Below are 17,056 nucleotides of genomic sequence, written 5' to 3'. Positions count from 1 at the left end.
TCTTCTGTCCTCCTCCTTTGGTCCAGCTCTCATCTTCTGTCCTCCTTTGGTCCAGCTCTCATCATCTGTCCTCCTCCTTTGGTCCAGCTCTCATCTTCTGTCCTTCTCCTTTGGTCCAGCTCTCATCTTCTGTCCTTCTCCTTTGGTCCAGCTCTCATCTTCTGTCCTCCTCCTTTGGTCCAGCTCTCATCTTCTGTCCTCCTTTGGTCCAGCTCTCATCTTCTGTCCTTCTCCTTTGGTCCAGCTCTCATCTTCTGTCCTCCTTTGGTCCAGCTCTCATCTTCTGTCCTCCTCCTTTGGTCCAGCTCTCACCTTCTGTCCTCCTTTGGTCCAGCTCTCATCTTCTGTCCTCCTCCTTTGGTCCAGCTCTCATCTTCTGTCCTCCTCCTTTGGTCCAGCTCTCATCTTCTGTCCTCCTCCTTTGGTCCAGCTCTGATCTTCTGTCCTTCTCCTTTGGTCCAGCTCTCATCTTCTGTCCTTCTCCTTTTATCTAGCTGAGGACTCTGTTTCCTGTGAGAATCCTGGTCTCCCTGAAAACGGCTACCAGATCCTGTCCAAGAGGCTGTACCTGCCCAGCGAGTCACTCACCTTTATCTGTTACCAAGGTTACGAGCTCATAGGAGAGGTCGCCATTAAATGCATTCTTGGGAGCCCTTCGTTTTGGAGCGGCCCACTTCCACTGTGCAGGGGTGAGAATCTGAAGGTTTATTTGACTTTAATGTGATAACCGTGATACAAAAGCATCGATCCAAGTTCATTCTGCTGCAGGACAGTTAGGCTTTTAGCCTAATATAAAACCAGAAGTTCCTTATCCTGACCTCCTTTAGAGAGGAATAAGAATGATTTCATCTAAACAGTATTAACTTGACAAATAATGCATCAAATGATCCGTTTTTTTCAGTGAAAACTAACTGAATAAAGTCATTTCAGCCGGTTTGAAGCGACACTGATTTCCTGTTTGGAAATGAAAGCTTAAGGCTTTATGTAGAATATGAAAATAATTTGTTATTAACTGGCAGAGAACTTTTAACCCGTTAAGCTCCATCAGCCCGTTTAAAAGTACAGACATTATCACCTACTATAAGAAATAATAACACAAGACAATGGTGTTAAATTAAGGCTGAACACCAGGAACATGCAAATTAATCCTATTATTGTGGATTAACTCATTATTTTTGGTCTTTTCAGGCGTTTTATTCTGAAAATCTGGGCTTAAAAGGTTAACATGTGCTCATATTAAATATATATCCTGTGTTTTATAACGTTTAGGTTTTATTCCAAACCCAGAAATCTGAGTTTGTTATTACAGTATCAGGTGAAACGAGCCCAAACAGAAACACCCTTCAGCCACAGTAAGGACAGAGTCCAGATTCCAGACTAAACCCAGTTAACACGCTGAATACTGACCTCATCGCTTTCATCCAGTATTTCTGAGGGACTTTTATCTGGTTGAAACCTTTGCATGATGCTGCAGGACAGGATAGATGCTGCCTTGTTCTCTCAGACTGCGGCTGCTTGCAGTCTTTGAAGACTTCCTGCTTCGTGCCTCTTTTTATATCGATGGTTTCGCAGCGCATGCAGCAGACAGTTTGCTGAGCCCCAGTCACAGCTCAGCTCTGCTCTGGGGTTAAACTGCAGTGTGGTAGAAGTCTTTACCTCCAGCTCGCTGCACCCGTGCTGCCTTTAGGACCGTCAGGTAGAAACAGCTGGAACCCAGCAGGAACCCAGCTGGAACCCTGCAGGAACCCAGCTGGAACCCAGCAGGAACCCTGCAGGAACCCAGCTGGAACCCTGCAGGAACCCAGCTGGAACCCTGCTGGAACCCTGCTGGAACCCTGCTGGAACCCTGCTGGAACCCAGCTGGAACCCTGCAGGAACCCAGCTGGAACCCTGCAGGAACCCTGCTGGAACCCAGCTGGAACCCTGCTGGAACCCAGCTGGAACCCTGCAGGAACCCTGCAGGAACCCTGCAGGAACCCTGCTGGAACCCAGCTGGAACCCTGCAGGAACCCTGCTGGAACCCTGCAGGAACCCTGCTGGAACCCTGCAGGAACCCTGCTGGAACCCAGCTGGAACCCTGCAGGAACCCTGCTGGAACCCAGCTGGAACCCTGCTGGAACCCAGCTGGAACCCTGCAGGAACCCTGCAGGAACCCTGCAGGAACCCTGCTGGAACCCAGCTGGAACCCTGCAGGAACCCTGCTGGAACCCTGCAGGAACCCTGCAGGAACCCTGCTGGAACCCAGCTGGAACCCTGCAGGAACCCTGCTGGAACCCTGCTGGAACCCTGCTGGAACCCTGCTGGAACCCTGCTGGAACCCTGCTGGAACCCTGCAGGAACCCTGCTGGAACCCTGCTGGAACCCTGCTGGAACCCAGCTGGAACCCAGCTGGAACCCTGCTGGAACCCTGCAGGAACCCAGCTGGAACCCTGCTGGAACCCTGCTGGAACCCTGCAGGAACCCTGCTGGAACCCTGCAGGAACCCAGCTGGAACCCTGCTGGAACCCTGCTGGAACCCTGCAGGAACCCTGCTGGAACCCTGCTGGAACCCTGCAGGAACCCTGCTGGAACCCAGCTGGAACCCTGCTGGAACCCTGCTGGAACCCTGCTGGAACCCTGCTGGAACCCAGCTGGAACCCTGCAGGAACCCAGCTGGAACCCTGCAGGAACCCTGCAGGAACCCTGCAGGAACCCTGCTGGAACCCTGCAGGAACCCTGCAGGAACCCTGCTGGAACCCTGCAGGAACCCTGCTGGAACCCAGCTGGAACCCTGCAGGAACCCTGCTGGAACCCTGCAGGAACCCTGCTGGAACCCTGCAGGAACCCTGCTGGAACCCAGCTGGAACCCTGCAGGAACCCTGCTGGAACCCAGCTGGAACCCTGCTGGAACCCTGCAGGAACCCTGCAGGAACCCAGCTGGAACCCTGCATGAACCCTGCTGGAACCCTGCAGGAACCCAGCTGGAACCCAGCTGGAACCCTGCTGGAACCCTGCTGGAACCCTGCAGGAACCCAGCTGGAACCCAGCTGGAACCCTGCTGGAACCCTGCTGGAACCCAGCTGGAACCCTGCTGGAACCCAGCTGGAACCCAGCTGGAACCCTGCTGGAACCCTGCAGGAACCCTGCTGGAACCCTGCTGGAACCCAGCTGGAACCCTGCAGGAACCCTGCTGGAACCCGCTCATTCAGGAGGTCAGCGCCAGTTAACCTGCGCTGGGTTCTGCTCAAACATGTGACTCCAGAGATGTGAAAAACTCACAAATTCAACTTAAATGATCTAAAGCTGGTGGGTTAAACATCCAGCAGTCGGTTCTGATCCCGGCTGGTTCTGTCGTTGTGGAGCCTGCATGTTCTCCCAGGGTTCCCTCCGGGTTCTCTCTGGGTTCTCCCCGGGTTCTCCGGCCTCCTCCCACTGGAGGAACATGCATGTTAGGTTAACTGGTGACTCCAGGCGCAGAAACTGGACGGAGCACCAAATAAATAAGTTCAGATAAAAGCCCTGTTTGGCTACATTTGCTGTTAGTTGCATTTAGATTTGATCCATTTAGCAGGTTTAATAAAGAGCTTTTACACCTTTTGTTGTGATATCTTCAGTTGGCTGAATTCTAATAAACCTGCAGCCAAACTTGACAAATGATAAATAGCTTATTTAACTCATTTAATTCAGTCCATAAACGTTACTTAGAGTTAAACCCTGAAGGCTCAGAGTGGGGATCAGCAAACTGTCGGCTCAGCTGAGCCCTGTTAGACTCCACAGGAAGTGTGATGTCACTGTTCATGCACTGATGTCAGAATGATGTCTTGCAGCCAACCATGACTGCTTTGGCAACCATGCTTTGGAAGGTGAGTCTGACTGTTTGTGCTCTGATGCTGTGGGCTGAGAAGACCACACTGTCTGTCTCCTAAACTGACAAAAACGTTCAAATAAACCATCACAAAGTGGACGAGATAAAACCCTTCACCTCTCTGCCTGCTCTGCCTGCATCCCGGTGTGTGTTTGTCCTTCCAGCTGTGTTTGTGCATCTGATTCCCTGCTTCCTCCACCTGTGTTTGCTCAGCCACATTAAAGCACACTTCCTCTGCTCTCTGGAGGACTCTCTTCCTCTGACTAACCCGCAGCTTTCATGAATCCTGTGTTAGTTGCAGAGGCGACGGCGGGCTCCCCGCTGGGCGGAGGCAACATCGCGCTGGCCATCTTCATCCTCGTTCTGCTGCTGTCGGTGCTGCTCGGGGGGGCGTATGTCTACGTCACACGGTAAGATCTGGGACTGCATGATCAGGTTGGGCTGCAGCAGAGGAGAACTTCCACCAGAGGACATTTGGTCACAGTTAAATCTCTCTTTTCAGCACGAAAAGTTTGTTTCCAGATCCATGAAAACGAGCCCAAAACAAGTCGCCTGAAACCAAATCCAACAGGACCAGTTGAATAGCCCATTTCAGACTGATATGGAGATAGATATCTTTATGATTAGGTGCCAGCAAAGCCTCTTAATTACTGTGCTGCGTATCTTCATGGAAAAGAAAGTCCTGACAGTTGCTTTCAGGTCAAAAACTGCAGCTCTTATTCTCCTTTTTATTGGAGCTGAAACTGTCCATCTGCAGATAAATCCAGTCTTTTAAGCCACTCTTTGCTGACTTTCGTCCACATTTCTGCCGCTGAGTTCCTTTGTAGCTTCTTTGTTTGCAGAGGAGCTAAAGAAACCTCGGAGGGTTCAGGAGGAGCAGGAGGAGCAGAGTTAGGACCAGAAACTGCCACTTTATGCTCCTTTAGACAGGCAACAGCGTGTTTTTGGAGCCAGAATAAGGAACACTTCAAACTCACTTTGAACAGGAAGAACTGCCCTTTTTTAGACAGTTATTATTGTACAGCAGGCATAATGGATGCAGACCCCCCCCCCCCCTGATTCAGGAGCAGGATGGACTCAGCAGACAAATGATTCATTATTTTACCATCTACAGTCCAAACTTTATGCTTTTTTATCCATTAGCTGCTTTGAAAGGTAGTTTTCTGTAGACTTCACAGCTGTTTAATCACTGGAATTCCCTTTATTCCCTGAATAAAGAAGTGATCTTACTTTATCAAACACAAACTTTTAAATGGTTTACAATCGTTTTCTGACCACATTTCATCCTTAAAGGTTATGGTTCAGCATCCTTCCAGGTTTAATGCTGCGCTGGACCGTTCTTAACCCTTAAACGTCCTGCTCTACCGTTCAGTTCTATCAAAGATAAATTAAACCTTCATAAACCGTCTCTAAAACTGGTTTAATTTATTTCAGTTCAAACATTTCACTGTTTTATCAAAGATAAATTAAACCTTCATAAACTAAAACGTTATTTCAGTTCACACACATTTCACTGAGTGATTATTATTTCTCAAAAATAAATCGGAAACATTTTCCTGCAGAGGTTAAAAGGTTAAACGCAGCTTTAACAGTTGTTTCAGTGGCTCGATGCAGACCAATGATTCTGGGCAACAACCTGAATAAAACAGATGGAAACTGGAAGCTCCGTCAGATATTTTGCTGCTGAACTGAAACAATAAATAAATGAATCCTTTAACTTGTGGCTGATTCTGTCTGGATGCTAAACCTCAAATGATTTAGAGATAAAACGCTGTTGGTGCTGCTTTCAGAGCTAAAATGAACTGTTTTAATTGCCTTGGTTGCCCCCAACAGGTGCCGATATCACTCCAACCTGAGGCTGCCCCTGATCTATCCCCACCCGTACCGACAGATCACTGTGGAGACGGAGTTCGACAACCCGCTCTATGAGACCGGAGTAAGCATCCAGTGACTTCTCATGAGCTCATTCGGCCTCTCTGAGGTTCATGAGCTCATTCAGCCTCTCTGAGGTTCATGAGCTCATTCAGCCTCTCTGAGGTTCATGAGCTCATTCAGCCTCTCTGAGGTTCATGAGCTCATTCAGCCTGAGGTTCATGAGCTCATTCAGCCTCTCTGAGGTTCATGAGCTCTTTCAGCCTCTCTGAGGTTCATGAGCTCATTCAGCCTCTCTGAGGTTCATGAGCTCATTCAGCCTCTCTGAGGTTCATGAGCTCATTCAGCCTCTCTGAGGTTCATGAGCTCATTCAGCCTCTCTGAGGTTCATGAGCTCATTCAGCCTCTCTGAGGTTCATGAGCTCATTCAGCCTCTCTGAGGTTCATGAGCTCATTCAGCCTCTCTGAGGTTCAGGAGCTCATTCGGCCTCTCTGAGGTTCATGAGCTCATTCAGCCTCTCTGAGGTTCATGAACTCATTCAGCCTCTCTGAGGTTCATGAGCTCATTCAGCCTCTCTGAGGTTCATGAGCTCATTCAGCCTGAGGTTCATGAGCTCATTCAGCCTCTCTGAGGTTCATGAGCTCATTCAGCCTCTCTGAGGTTCATGAGCTCATTCGGCCTCTCTGAGGTTCATGAGCTCATTCAGCCTCTCTGAGGTTCATGAGCTCATTCGGCCTCTCTGAGGTTCATGAGCTCATTCAGCCTGAGGTTCATGAGCTCATTCAGCCTCTCTGAGGTTCATGAGCTCTTTCAGCCTCTCTGAGGTTCATGAGCTCATTCGGCCTCTCTGAGGTTCATGATGCTCATTCAGCCTCTGAGGTTCATGAGCTCATTCAGCCTCTCTGAGGTTCATGAGCTCATTCAGCCTCTCTGAGGTTCATGAGCTCATTCAGCCTCTCTGAGGTTCATGAGCTCATTCGGCCTGAGGTTCATGAGCTCATTCGGCCTCTCTGAGGTTCATGAGCTCATTCAGCCTCTCTGAGGTTCATGAGCTCATTCAGCCTCTCTGAGGTTCATGAGCTCATTCAGCCTCTCTGAGGTTCAGGAGCTCTTTCAGCCTCTCTGAGGTTCATGAGCTCATTCAGCCTCTCTGAGGTTCATGAGCTCATTCAGCCTCTCTGAGGTTCATGAGCTCATTCGGCCTCTCTGAGGTTCATGAGCTCATTCAGCCTCTCTGAGGTTCATGAGCTCATTCGGCCTGAGGTTCATGAGCTCATTCGGCCTCTCTGAGGTTCATGAGCTCATTCGGCCTCTCTGAGGTTCATGAGCTCATTCAGCCTCTCTGAGGTTCATGAGCTCATTCGGCCTCTCTGAGGTTCATGAGCTCATTCGGCCTCTCTGAGGTTCATGAGCTCATTCAGCCTCTCTGAGGTTCATGAGCTCATTCAGCCTCTCTGAGGTTCATGAGCTCATTCAGCCTGAGGTTCATGAGCTCATTCAGCCTCTCTGAGGTTCTGACCCCTCTCCCACCTTCTCTCTCCTGTCAGCAGGACACTCGTGAATACGAAGTATCGATATGAGAAGCCTCTGAAAAGACATTTCTGAACCGGCCTCCGAGTGCTAACTCTTCATCTTCCCCACCCGCCCCCCCCAGGAGGAGGCAATGTAAATACAACTAACGATGTCCAGCCCCTTCTGCCATGAGATGCAGCCGCCAGTCCTGTTCTCTCCTCCCTGATGTGACGCTTCTGATGACGTGATGAGAAGGAGGAGAGCAAAGAGGAAGTAGATGTTGCACATGGACGAGTGGGGCATGATGGGAGGGAAAGAGCCACATATCACCTGAGAGTGTCACATGATGAGAATTAGGATGCTGGCTTTAAATTGGGCCAACAGGAGGTAAAGGAGGGGGGAAGGAGTCCGGGACGCAGCAGGAGGGATGTAGAACCAGGCCATAAAACATTTACTGCTTCCTGTTCTCCTCATTGTTCACAGTTTAGAAGAATCCTGGAACCTGATTCAATCAGAACCCGTTTTATATGATTAATGGTCAGATTATTTTCCCCACATACGCCCATAAATGTATTCTAAGGTTGTTTTTTGTTTTTCCTGCATTCACACACATGAATTACCTGAGAGTTTACCTGGAAACAAGCGGCACGATCTGTGGAAAACCTGTAAAGATCCAGCTTACGACACAAAACTCTGTGGAAAACCTGTAAAGATCCAGTTTACGACACCAAACTCTGTGGAAAACCTGTAAAGATCCAGCTTACGACGCTAAACTCTGTGGAAAACCTGTAAAGATCCAGCTTACGACGCTAAACTCTGTGGAAAACCTGTAAAGATCCAGTTTACGACACCAAACTCTGTGGAAAACCTGTAAAGATCCAGCTTACGACACCAAACTCTGTGGAAAACCTGTAAAGATCCAGCTTACGACGCTAAACTCTGTGGAAAACCTGTAAAGATCCAGCTTACGACACCAAACTCTGTGGAAAACCTGTAAAGATCCAGCTTACGACACCAAACTCTGTGGAAAACCTGTAAAGATCCAGCTTACGACACCAAACTCTGTGGAAAACCTGTAAAGATCCAGCTTACGACGCTAAACTCTGTGGAAAACCTGTAAAGATCCAGCTTACGACGCTAAACTCTGTGGAAAACCTGTAAAGATCCAGCTTACGACGCCAAACTCTGTGGAAAACCTGTAAAGATCCAGCTTATGACGCCAAACTCTGTGGAAAACCTGTAAAGATCCAGCTTACGACGCCAAACTCTGTGGAAAACCTGTAAAGATCCAGCTTACGACGCTAAACTCTGTGGAAAACCTGTAAAGATCCAGCTTACGACGCTAAACTCTGTGGAAAACCTGTAAAGATCCAGCTTACGACACCAAACTCTGTGGAAAACCTGTAAAGATCCAGCTTACGACGCTAAACTCTGTGGAAAACCTGTAAAGATCCAGCTTACGACGCCAAACTCTGTGGAAAACCTGTAAAGATCCAGCTTACGACGCTAAACTCTGTGGAAAACCTGTAAAGATCCAGCTTACGACGCTAAACTCTGTGGAAAACCTGTAAAGATCCAGCTTACGACATAAAACTCTGTGGAAAACCTGTAAAGATCCAGCTTACGACACCAAACTCTGTGGAAAACCTGTAAAGATCCAGCTTACGACGCTAAACTCTGTGGAAAACCTGTAAAGATCCAGCTTACGACACCAAACTCTGTGGAAAACCTGTAAAGATCCAGCTTACGACATAAAACTCTGTGGAAAACCTGTAAAGATCCAGCTTACGACACCAAACTCTGTGGAAAACCTGTAAAGATCCAGCTTACGACGCTAAACTCTGTGGAAAACCTGTAAAGATCCAGCTTACGACACCAAACTCTGTGGAAAACCGGTAAAGATCCAGCTTACGACGCTAAACTCTGTGGAAAACCTGTAAAGATCCAGCTTACGACACCAAACTCTGTGGAAAACCTGTAAAGATCCAGCTTACGACGCTAAACTCTGTGGAAAACCTGTAAAGATCCAGCTTACGACGCTAAACTCTGTGGAAAACCTGTAAAGATCCAGCTTACGACGCTAAACTCTGTGGAAAACCTGTAAAGATCCAGCTTACGACACCAAACTCTGTGGAAAACCTGTAAAGATCCAGCTTACGACGCTAAACTCTGTGGAAAACCTGTAAAGATCCAGCTTACGACACCAAACTCTGTGGAAAACCTGTAAAGATCCAGCTTACGACGCTAAACTCTGTGGAAAATCTGTAAAGATCCAGCTTACGACGCTAAACTCTGTGGAAAATCTGTAAAGATCCAGCTTACGACGCTAAACTCTGTGGAAAACCTGTAAAGATCCAGCTTACGACGCTAAACTCTGTGGAAAACCTGTAAAGATCCAGCTTACGACACCAAACTCTGTGGAAAACCTGTAAAGATCCAGCTTACGACACCAAACTCTGTGGAAAACCTGTAAAGATCCAGCTTACGACACCAAACTCTGTGGAAAACCTGTAAAGATCCAGCTTACGACACCAAACTCTGTGGAAAACCTGTAAAGATCCAGCTTACGACACCAAACTCTGTGGAAAACCTGTAAAGATCCAGCTTACGATGCTAAACTCTGTGGAAAACCTGTAAAGATCCAGCTTACGACACCAAACTCTGTGGAAAACCTGTAAAGATCCAGCTTACGACGCTAAACTCTGTGGAAAACCTGTAAAGATCCAGCTTACGACGCCAAACTCTGTGGAAAACCTGTAAAGATCCAGCTTACGACGCTAAACTCTGTGGAAAACCTGTAAAGATCCAGTTTACGACGCTAAACTCTGTGGAAAACCTGTAAAGATCCAGCTTACGACGCCAAACTCTGTGGACGAACCTCTAAGCAGACAGGTCCACTTCAGGTGGTGCATCTGTCTGCATCAGCAAGGAAAGCCTCAGTAAACTCATCACTCTTCATTCAGCTGCATTATTTTATCTGACAGAAACTATAAAAAAAGGTTAAATATGATTGTTTCATTGAAGGATTTTTTTTTTGTCAGATCAAGTAGAAGAAGAAATGATGGAATCACAAAGCAAAATGTTACTTTTAGTAGTTTGTTTCAGCTCCTTTGTCTTTTCTGACAGCTTGAATTCACTGATTAAAAACATCCTTCATCTGTCGGGCTCCAGCTTCCCTGTGCAGCAGGTCACAGATCACCTCCTCTGGTCCTTTACATCAGCCCATATCATCCCTGATGGAAGGAGAACAGAGTCCACCTGAACACCTCCTCTGGTCCTTTACATCAGCCCATATCATCCCTGATGGAAGGAGAACAGAGTCCACCTGAACACCTCCTCTGGTCCTTTACATCAGCCCATATCATCAGAGATGGAAGGAGAACAGAGTCCACCTGAACACCTCCTCTGGTCCTTTACATCAGCCCATATCATCAGAGATGGAAGGAGAACAGAGTCCACCTGAACTCCTCCTCTGGTCCTTTACATCAGCCCATATCATCAGAGATGGAAGGAGAACAGAGTCCACCTGAACACCTCCTCTGGTCCTTTACATCAGCCCATATCATCAGAGATGGAAGGAGAACAGAGTCCACCTGAACACCTCCTCTGGTCCTTTACATCAGCCCATATCATCAGAGATGGAAGGAGAACAGAGTCCACCTGAACACCTCCTCTGGTCCTTTACATCAGCCCATATCATCCCTGATGGAAGGAGAACAGAGTCCACCTGAACACCTCCTCTGGTCCTTTACATCAGCCCATATCATCAGAGATGGAAGGAGAACAGAGTCCACCTGAACTCCTCCTCTGGTCCTTTACATCAGCCCATATCATCAGAGATGGAAGGAGAACAGAGTCCACCTGAACTCCTCCTCTGGTCCTTTACATCAGCCCATATCATCAGAGATGGAAGGAGAACAGAGTCCACCTGAACACCTCCTCTGGTCCTTTACATCAGCCCATATCATCAGAGATGGAAGGAGAACAGAGTCCACCTGAACACCTCCTCTGGTCCTTTACATCAGCCCATATCATCAGAGATGGAAGGAGAACAGAGTCCACCTGAACACCTCCTCTGGTCCTTTACATCAGCCCATATCATCAGAGATGGAAGGAGAACAGAGTCCACCTGAACACCTCCTCTGGTCCTTTACATCAGCCCATATCATCAGAGATGGAAGGAGAACAGAGTCCACCTGAACACCTCCTCTGGTCCTTTACATCAGCCCATATCATCAGAGATGGAAGGAGAACAGAGTCCACCTGAACACCTCCTCTGGTCCTTTACATCAGCCCATATCATCAGAGATGGAAGGAGAACAGAGTCCTCCTGAACATCTCCTCTGGTCCTTTACATCAGCCCATATCATCAGAGATGGAAGGAGAACAGAGTCCACCTGAACACCTCCTCTGGTCCTTTACATCAGCCCATATCATCAGAGATGGAAGGAGAACAGAGTCCACCTGAACACCTCCTCTGGTCCTTTACATCAGCCCATATCATCAGAGATGGAAGGAGAACAGAGTCCACCTGAACACCTCCTCTGGTCCTTTACATCAGCCCATATCATCAGAGATGGAAGGAGAACAGAGTCCACCTGAACACCTCCTCTGGTCCTTTACATCAGCCCATATCATCAGAGATGGAAGGAGAACAGAGTCCACCTGAACACCTCCTCTGGTCCTTTACATCAGCCCATATCATCAGAGATGGAAGGAGAACAGAGTCCACCTGAACACCTCCTCTGGTCCTTTACATCAGCCCATATCATCAGAGATGGAAGGAGAACAGAGTCCACCTGAACACCTCCTCTGGTCCTTTACATCAGCCCATATCATCCCTGATGGAAGGAGAACAGAGTCCACCTGAACACCTCCTCTGGTCCTTTACATCAGCCCATATCATCAGAGATGGAAGGAGAACAGAGTCCACCTGAACATCTCCTCTGGTCCTTTCCATCAGCCCATATCATCAGTGATGGAAGGAGAACAGAGTCCTCCTGAACACCTCCTCTGGTCCTTTACATCAGTCCATATCATCAGAGATGGAAGGAGAACAGAGTCCACCTGAACACCTCCTCTGGTCCTTTACATCAGCCCATATCATCCCTGATGGAAGGAGAACAGAGTCCACCTGAACACCTCCTCTGGTCCTTTACATCAGCCCATATCATCCCTGATGGAAGGAGAACAGAGTCCACCTGAACACCTCCTCTGGTCCTTTACATCAGCCCATATCATCAGAGATGGAAGGAGAACAGAGTCCACCTGAACATCTCCTCTGGTCCTTTACATCAGCCCATATCATCAGAGATGGAAGGAGAACAGAGTCCACCTGAACACCTCCTCTGGTCCTTTCCATCAGCCCATATCATCAGAGATGGAAGGAGAACAGAGTCCACCTGAACACCTCCTCTGGTCCTTTACATCAGCCCATATCATCAGTGATGGAAGGAGAACAGAGTCCTCCTGAACACCTCCTCTGGTCCTTTACATCAGTCCATATCATCAGAGATGGAAGGAGAACAGAGTCCACCTGAACACCTCCCCTGGTCCTTTACATCAGCCCATATCATCAGAGATGGGAGGAGAACAGAGTCCACCTGAACATCTCCCCTGGTCCTTTACATCAGCCCATATCATCAGAGATGGAAGGAGAACAGAGTCCTCCTGAACACCTCCTCTGGTCCTTTACATCAGTCCATATCATCAGAGATGGAAGGAGAACAGAGTCCACCTGAACACCTCCCCTGGTCCTTTACATCAGCCCATATCATCCCTGATGGAAGGAGAACAGAGTCCACCTGAACACCTCCTCTGGTCCTTTACATCAGCCCATATCATCAGAGATGGAAGGAGAACAGAGTCCACCTGAACACCTCCCCTGGTCCTTTACATCAGTCCATATCATCAGAGATGGAAGGAGAACAGAGTCCACCTGAACACCTCCCCTGGTCCTTTACATCAGCCCATATCATCAGAGATGGGAGGAGAACAGAGTCCACCTGAACATCTCCCCTGGTCCTTTACATCAGCCCATATCATCAGAGATGGAAGGAGAACAGAGTCCACCTGAACACCTCCTCTGGTCCTTTACATCAGCCCATATCATCAGAGATGGAAGGAGAACAGAGTCCACCTGAACATCTCCTCTGGTCCTTTACATCAGCCCATATCATCAGAGATGGAAGGAGAACAGAGTCCACCTGAACACCTCCTCTGGTCCTTTACATCAGCCCATATCATCAGTGATGGAAGGAGAACAGAGTCCACCTGAACACCTCCTCTGGTCCTTTACATCAGCCCATATCATCAGAGATGGGAGGAGAACAGAGTCCACCTGAACATCTCCCCTGGTCCTTTACATCAGCCCATATCATCAGAGATGGAAGGAGAACAGAGTCCACCTGAACACCTCCTCTGGTCCTTTACATCAGCCCATATCATCAGAGATGGAAGGAGAACAGAGTCCACCTGAACACCTCCTCTGGTCCTTTACATCAGCCCATATCATCAGAGATGGAAGGAGAACAGAGTCCTGGACTCATGGACTCGTTGTTCTTCTGCTTCCACTGACAGAACCGGGCTAACAGATTCGGTCCCGACTCTTTGACCTTTTACCACCTTCTCATTTTCTTTTCTTGCTCTAAATGTCAGAGCAGCTGACGGGGAACATCCAACCCTCCACCTCACCTCCAGGAATGAGTTTTATAATCCTTTCCACTGTTTCCATGGACACCTTCCTCTTTGGGGCCACGTTTCCTGCCAATCAGCAGGTGAAACCGGGTCTAAGAACAGTTTTATCATGAGACTTCCTTTAAGTTCAGAGCGTTTCGCTTCAGAAAAGCTAATTACAAGGTGGCTCCGTGTTTTTTCCTCAACTTGATCTGACAGAAATCATTTATTTCAGGTTATGAAGTTTTACGAATCTTCAAAGAATAGTTTGGTTCATATCTGTGATTTTTTTCTCTTAAAGCTGCCCTGAAATACCTGGAAATGTTTAATGCTCACAGATATTTACCTGTTTCCACTCACAGGAGATCTTTAGAGAAGCTGACCCCCCCAAAGCGCTCATTTCCACACTTTAAATCCCCTTTTTGTCCCTGTTGGGCCACAGATCGTGTACTGGTGCAGCAAAGCATAAAGTGTGCTTCTTATGGTGACTCTAACACAAAGTCTCCTGCCGTTTCCATGGTTATCAAGGTCTGGCTAATTCTCGGAGGATGGAAGGACTGCAGTTCAGTGCTAAAGCAGCAAAGTGGGAGGTTTCTTTGTTTCTTTCCATCCACATTCATGAGTCACCCTCTCAAACCGATACCTGAGAGGAGATAATCGCTTCCTTTGGACGTCCCCAAACTCTCTCCTGCCTGCTGTCACCTTCCAGGGTTTTTACTCGGTCCTTTTCTGGCTGTAGCTGTAGTTGAGTGGTGTTTCCTCCATGGCTTCAGGGCCAGGGCAGTGCTGTTGTCTTATTTCCCATGTAGTTAGATTGATGGACTATCATAGACTGGCCCTGGAGTCCCCAGGTCTGGACCGGCTGACGATTAAAGAGCAAAATAAAACTTGTTGCAGATGTGAATAGCGTAGCTGTAGTAAACCGATCGATGTTCAGGTGCGAATTCGATCAACCCACCAGATGATGTATTTATTTTGATGTACTGTACATGTGATGTTTTATGCAGATCGATAAATGTACATTTTCATTATGAGAAAACGAATGTTAACAGTTTCCCAAAATAAACAGTAAAACTTGAATAAAAAGTACAAAAAATGATTTGTAAACACAGAGGTTTTGATGAGTATTTATTTCTTCTTCCATGTCTCTTCAGAGCTTAATAAATGTATGTTTTCCTTTTTTTTTGGAGAATAAACTGCACTTTTATCAGAATCACACATATTTCATTAGACATCAACAGTAATCTGTTGAATCTGTGAAGCTTTGGTGGAAATAGAAGGATTTCCATGTTTTAAACAGTTAAGTAAAACAGAACAAAGCTGTGACTGATGTGCAAAAGGTTGACGTTGCATGAGGTGTTTTACAGAGGATGGAAAATGACTTTATTGAAATGATGAGCTTCGCTGCCATGGAACGATTTCACCTGACTGACCAGCATCTTCCCAGATACCATATACAGGATAATTAAAGTCCTTTCTGATGAAGATCTCTCTCCTCTTTGGGATGTCCACCACAGTTTTGTTGATTTTCCTCCTCACAGGTTGTTTCCACTTCGGGGAACTACTTTTTCTACCGAATTACAGCCACTTTTAGCCCAACTCTGGGACGCTGCAGCACAGTTTATTCACTTAAAGTTCACACAAGATGCGGTCCAACAGTAACTTAATTTGGTGCAACAACATTTAACTTTAGTAAAGTTTTGCCACCCAACGCAGCAACAGACCTTTATCAGCGACTGGAAGCTAATGACTAGCATTAGAGAGGCTAATGACTAGCATTAGAGAGGCTAATGACTAGCATTAGAGAGGCTAATGACTAGCATTAGAGAGGCTAATGACTAGCTTTAGAGAGGCTAATGACTAGCATTAGAGAGGCTAACAACAAGAAAAACAACCAAACTGAACTGCTTTGGTTACTAGTTTGCCAAAGCTAATAGGATTGGGTTGTATTAGCTCATATTCTCTTATGTTTAGTTCACTCCTGACTTTACTGCCGCCTGTGGCTGCTCCCAGAAACTAAAAATCTCTTGCTTTTACAGATGTATTTGATCTTTATGGGAATTCCTGATAAAATCACCATATGTATTGATTCTTTGACTTGATGACAGACCGCAGATGATCCAGTAAGCAGCTGCCTTGGATACATCAGTTGCATAGAATGATGAAGCACTTTCATTCGCCACCACTGGGCGCTCGGTTCTGGTTTATTGTTGGTTAAATCAGTGGCTTGAGTCAGCCGACTCGCTCCCTGATACCTGCAGAGTGCTCAGGAGTCTTTGGCCCTTTCACTGTGTGCTAATATGAGTTACTTATGTAAGAAAAGTCTCCCTTGGTGTCATTCCTCTCTTGATACTGTCTCTTGTTTGCACTTTGGCTTTTTCTGTCCCTGTGAGGAATATAAAAGTGACTGATGTCTGCTAACAGAATGAAACCTGTTACACATTTATAACCTGGAGCTGAGGCTTCTGGCAAAGTAGCTTCTATCTCTGAATAATAGTCTGTGTACGCTTGTAAATGTATTCAGAAACCTGATGAATATTTAACAAATATGTAAAAATCGAATGTTCAACATTATTAATGTAAAAGGAGACGCTAACATATAGCATAGCATAGAGCCCTGCAGATATAAGACCAAACTGATCATAAAACCTAAATAACACAACGTAAAGTTCTGAATCTGCATAATAATAACTTTTCTTTGGACTAACCCTCCAAATACAGTCCTGCCCAGCAGCATTTCAGCACCTCCAACCAGCTTTAATGTCCCACTGACTCCTTCTGTCAGCAAACAGCAGTATCAGGCTTCCTGCCACGATAGCAATTTCCTGAGACTTTCTGGCCGTGTTTAACACAGCTCTTGAGAAGCTTTTAACCAGATGCTTGATGATATTCATCCCTCTGATGAAACTCTGTGCCCACACACAAGTTTAATGAAGCAAAAAGTGTTCACAGAGGCTGATTTAATGCTGTGTTCGTGGTGTTTTCCAGAGAGAAACATAATTAGTGCTGCAACAAAAAGAGACAATCGATATTACAACAGCTAACTGCACGGGTCAAACTCGTCCCATCTGTCAAAGTTACTGGATCAGATACAGATGGAAGCTTGAATTTCATTTCTTTGGACACTTTTCCAACATAGAGCAGAGTTCCAG

At 47.0% G+C, this 17,056-nt stretch overlaps 1 protein-coding gene across 2 annotated transcripts in view; it reads left to right on the top strand.

Moving 5' to 3' along the window:
- The window catches only part of sez6l (seizure related 6 homolog (mouse)-like), an 86,721-nt gene extending 78,427 nt beyond the window's left edge, over window positions 1-8,294 (top strand). The window contains exons 13-17 of one of the 2 annotated variants that reach the window (XM_072371504.1): window positions 495-689; window positions 3,807-3,842; window positions 4,140-4,254; window positions 5,678-5,780; window positions 7,268-8,294. In XM_072371504.1, the coding sequence (XP_072227605.1) occupies window positions 495-689; window positions 3,807-3,842; window positions 4,140-4,254; window positions 5,678-5,780; window positions 7,268-7,297 (479 nt within the window). In that variant the 3' untranslated portion in view covers window positions 7,298-8,294. Of the gene's footprint in view, window positions 1-494; window positions 690-3,806; window positions 3,843-4,139; window positions 4,255-5,677; window positions 5,781-7,264 lie in introns of both variants that reach the window. The other variant, XM_072371503.1, reaches the window with a different exon arrangement.
- Window positions 8,295-17,056: the final 8,762 nt, after the last annotated feature.

This window comes from Leuresthes tenuis, unplaced genomic scaffold, assembly GCF_036924035.1.
Source record: "Leuresthes tenuis unplaced genomic scaffold, fLeuTen1.0.hap1 SCAF_19, whole genome shotgun sequence".
Classification (NCBI taxonomy): domain Eukaryota; kingdom Metazoa; phylum Chordata; class Actinopteri; order Atheriniformes; family Atherinopsidae; genus Leuresthes; species Leuresthes tenuis.
Note: the sequence above shows the minus strand (reverse complement) of the source record. Positions and strands in the feature narration are given on the sequence as shown.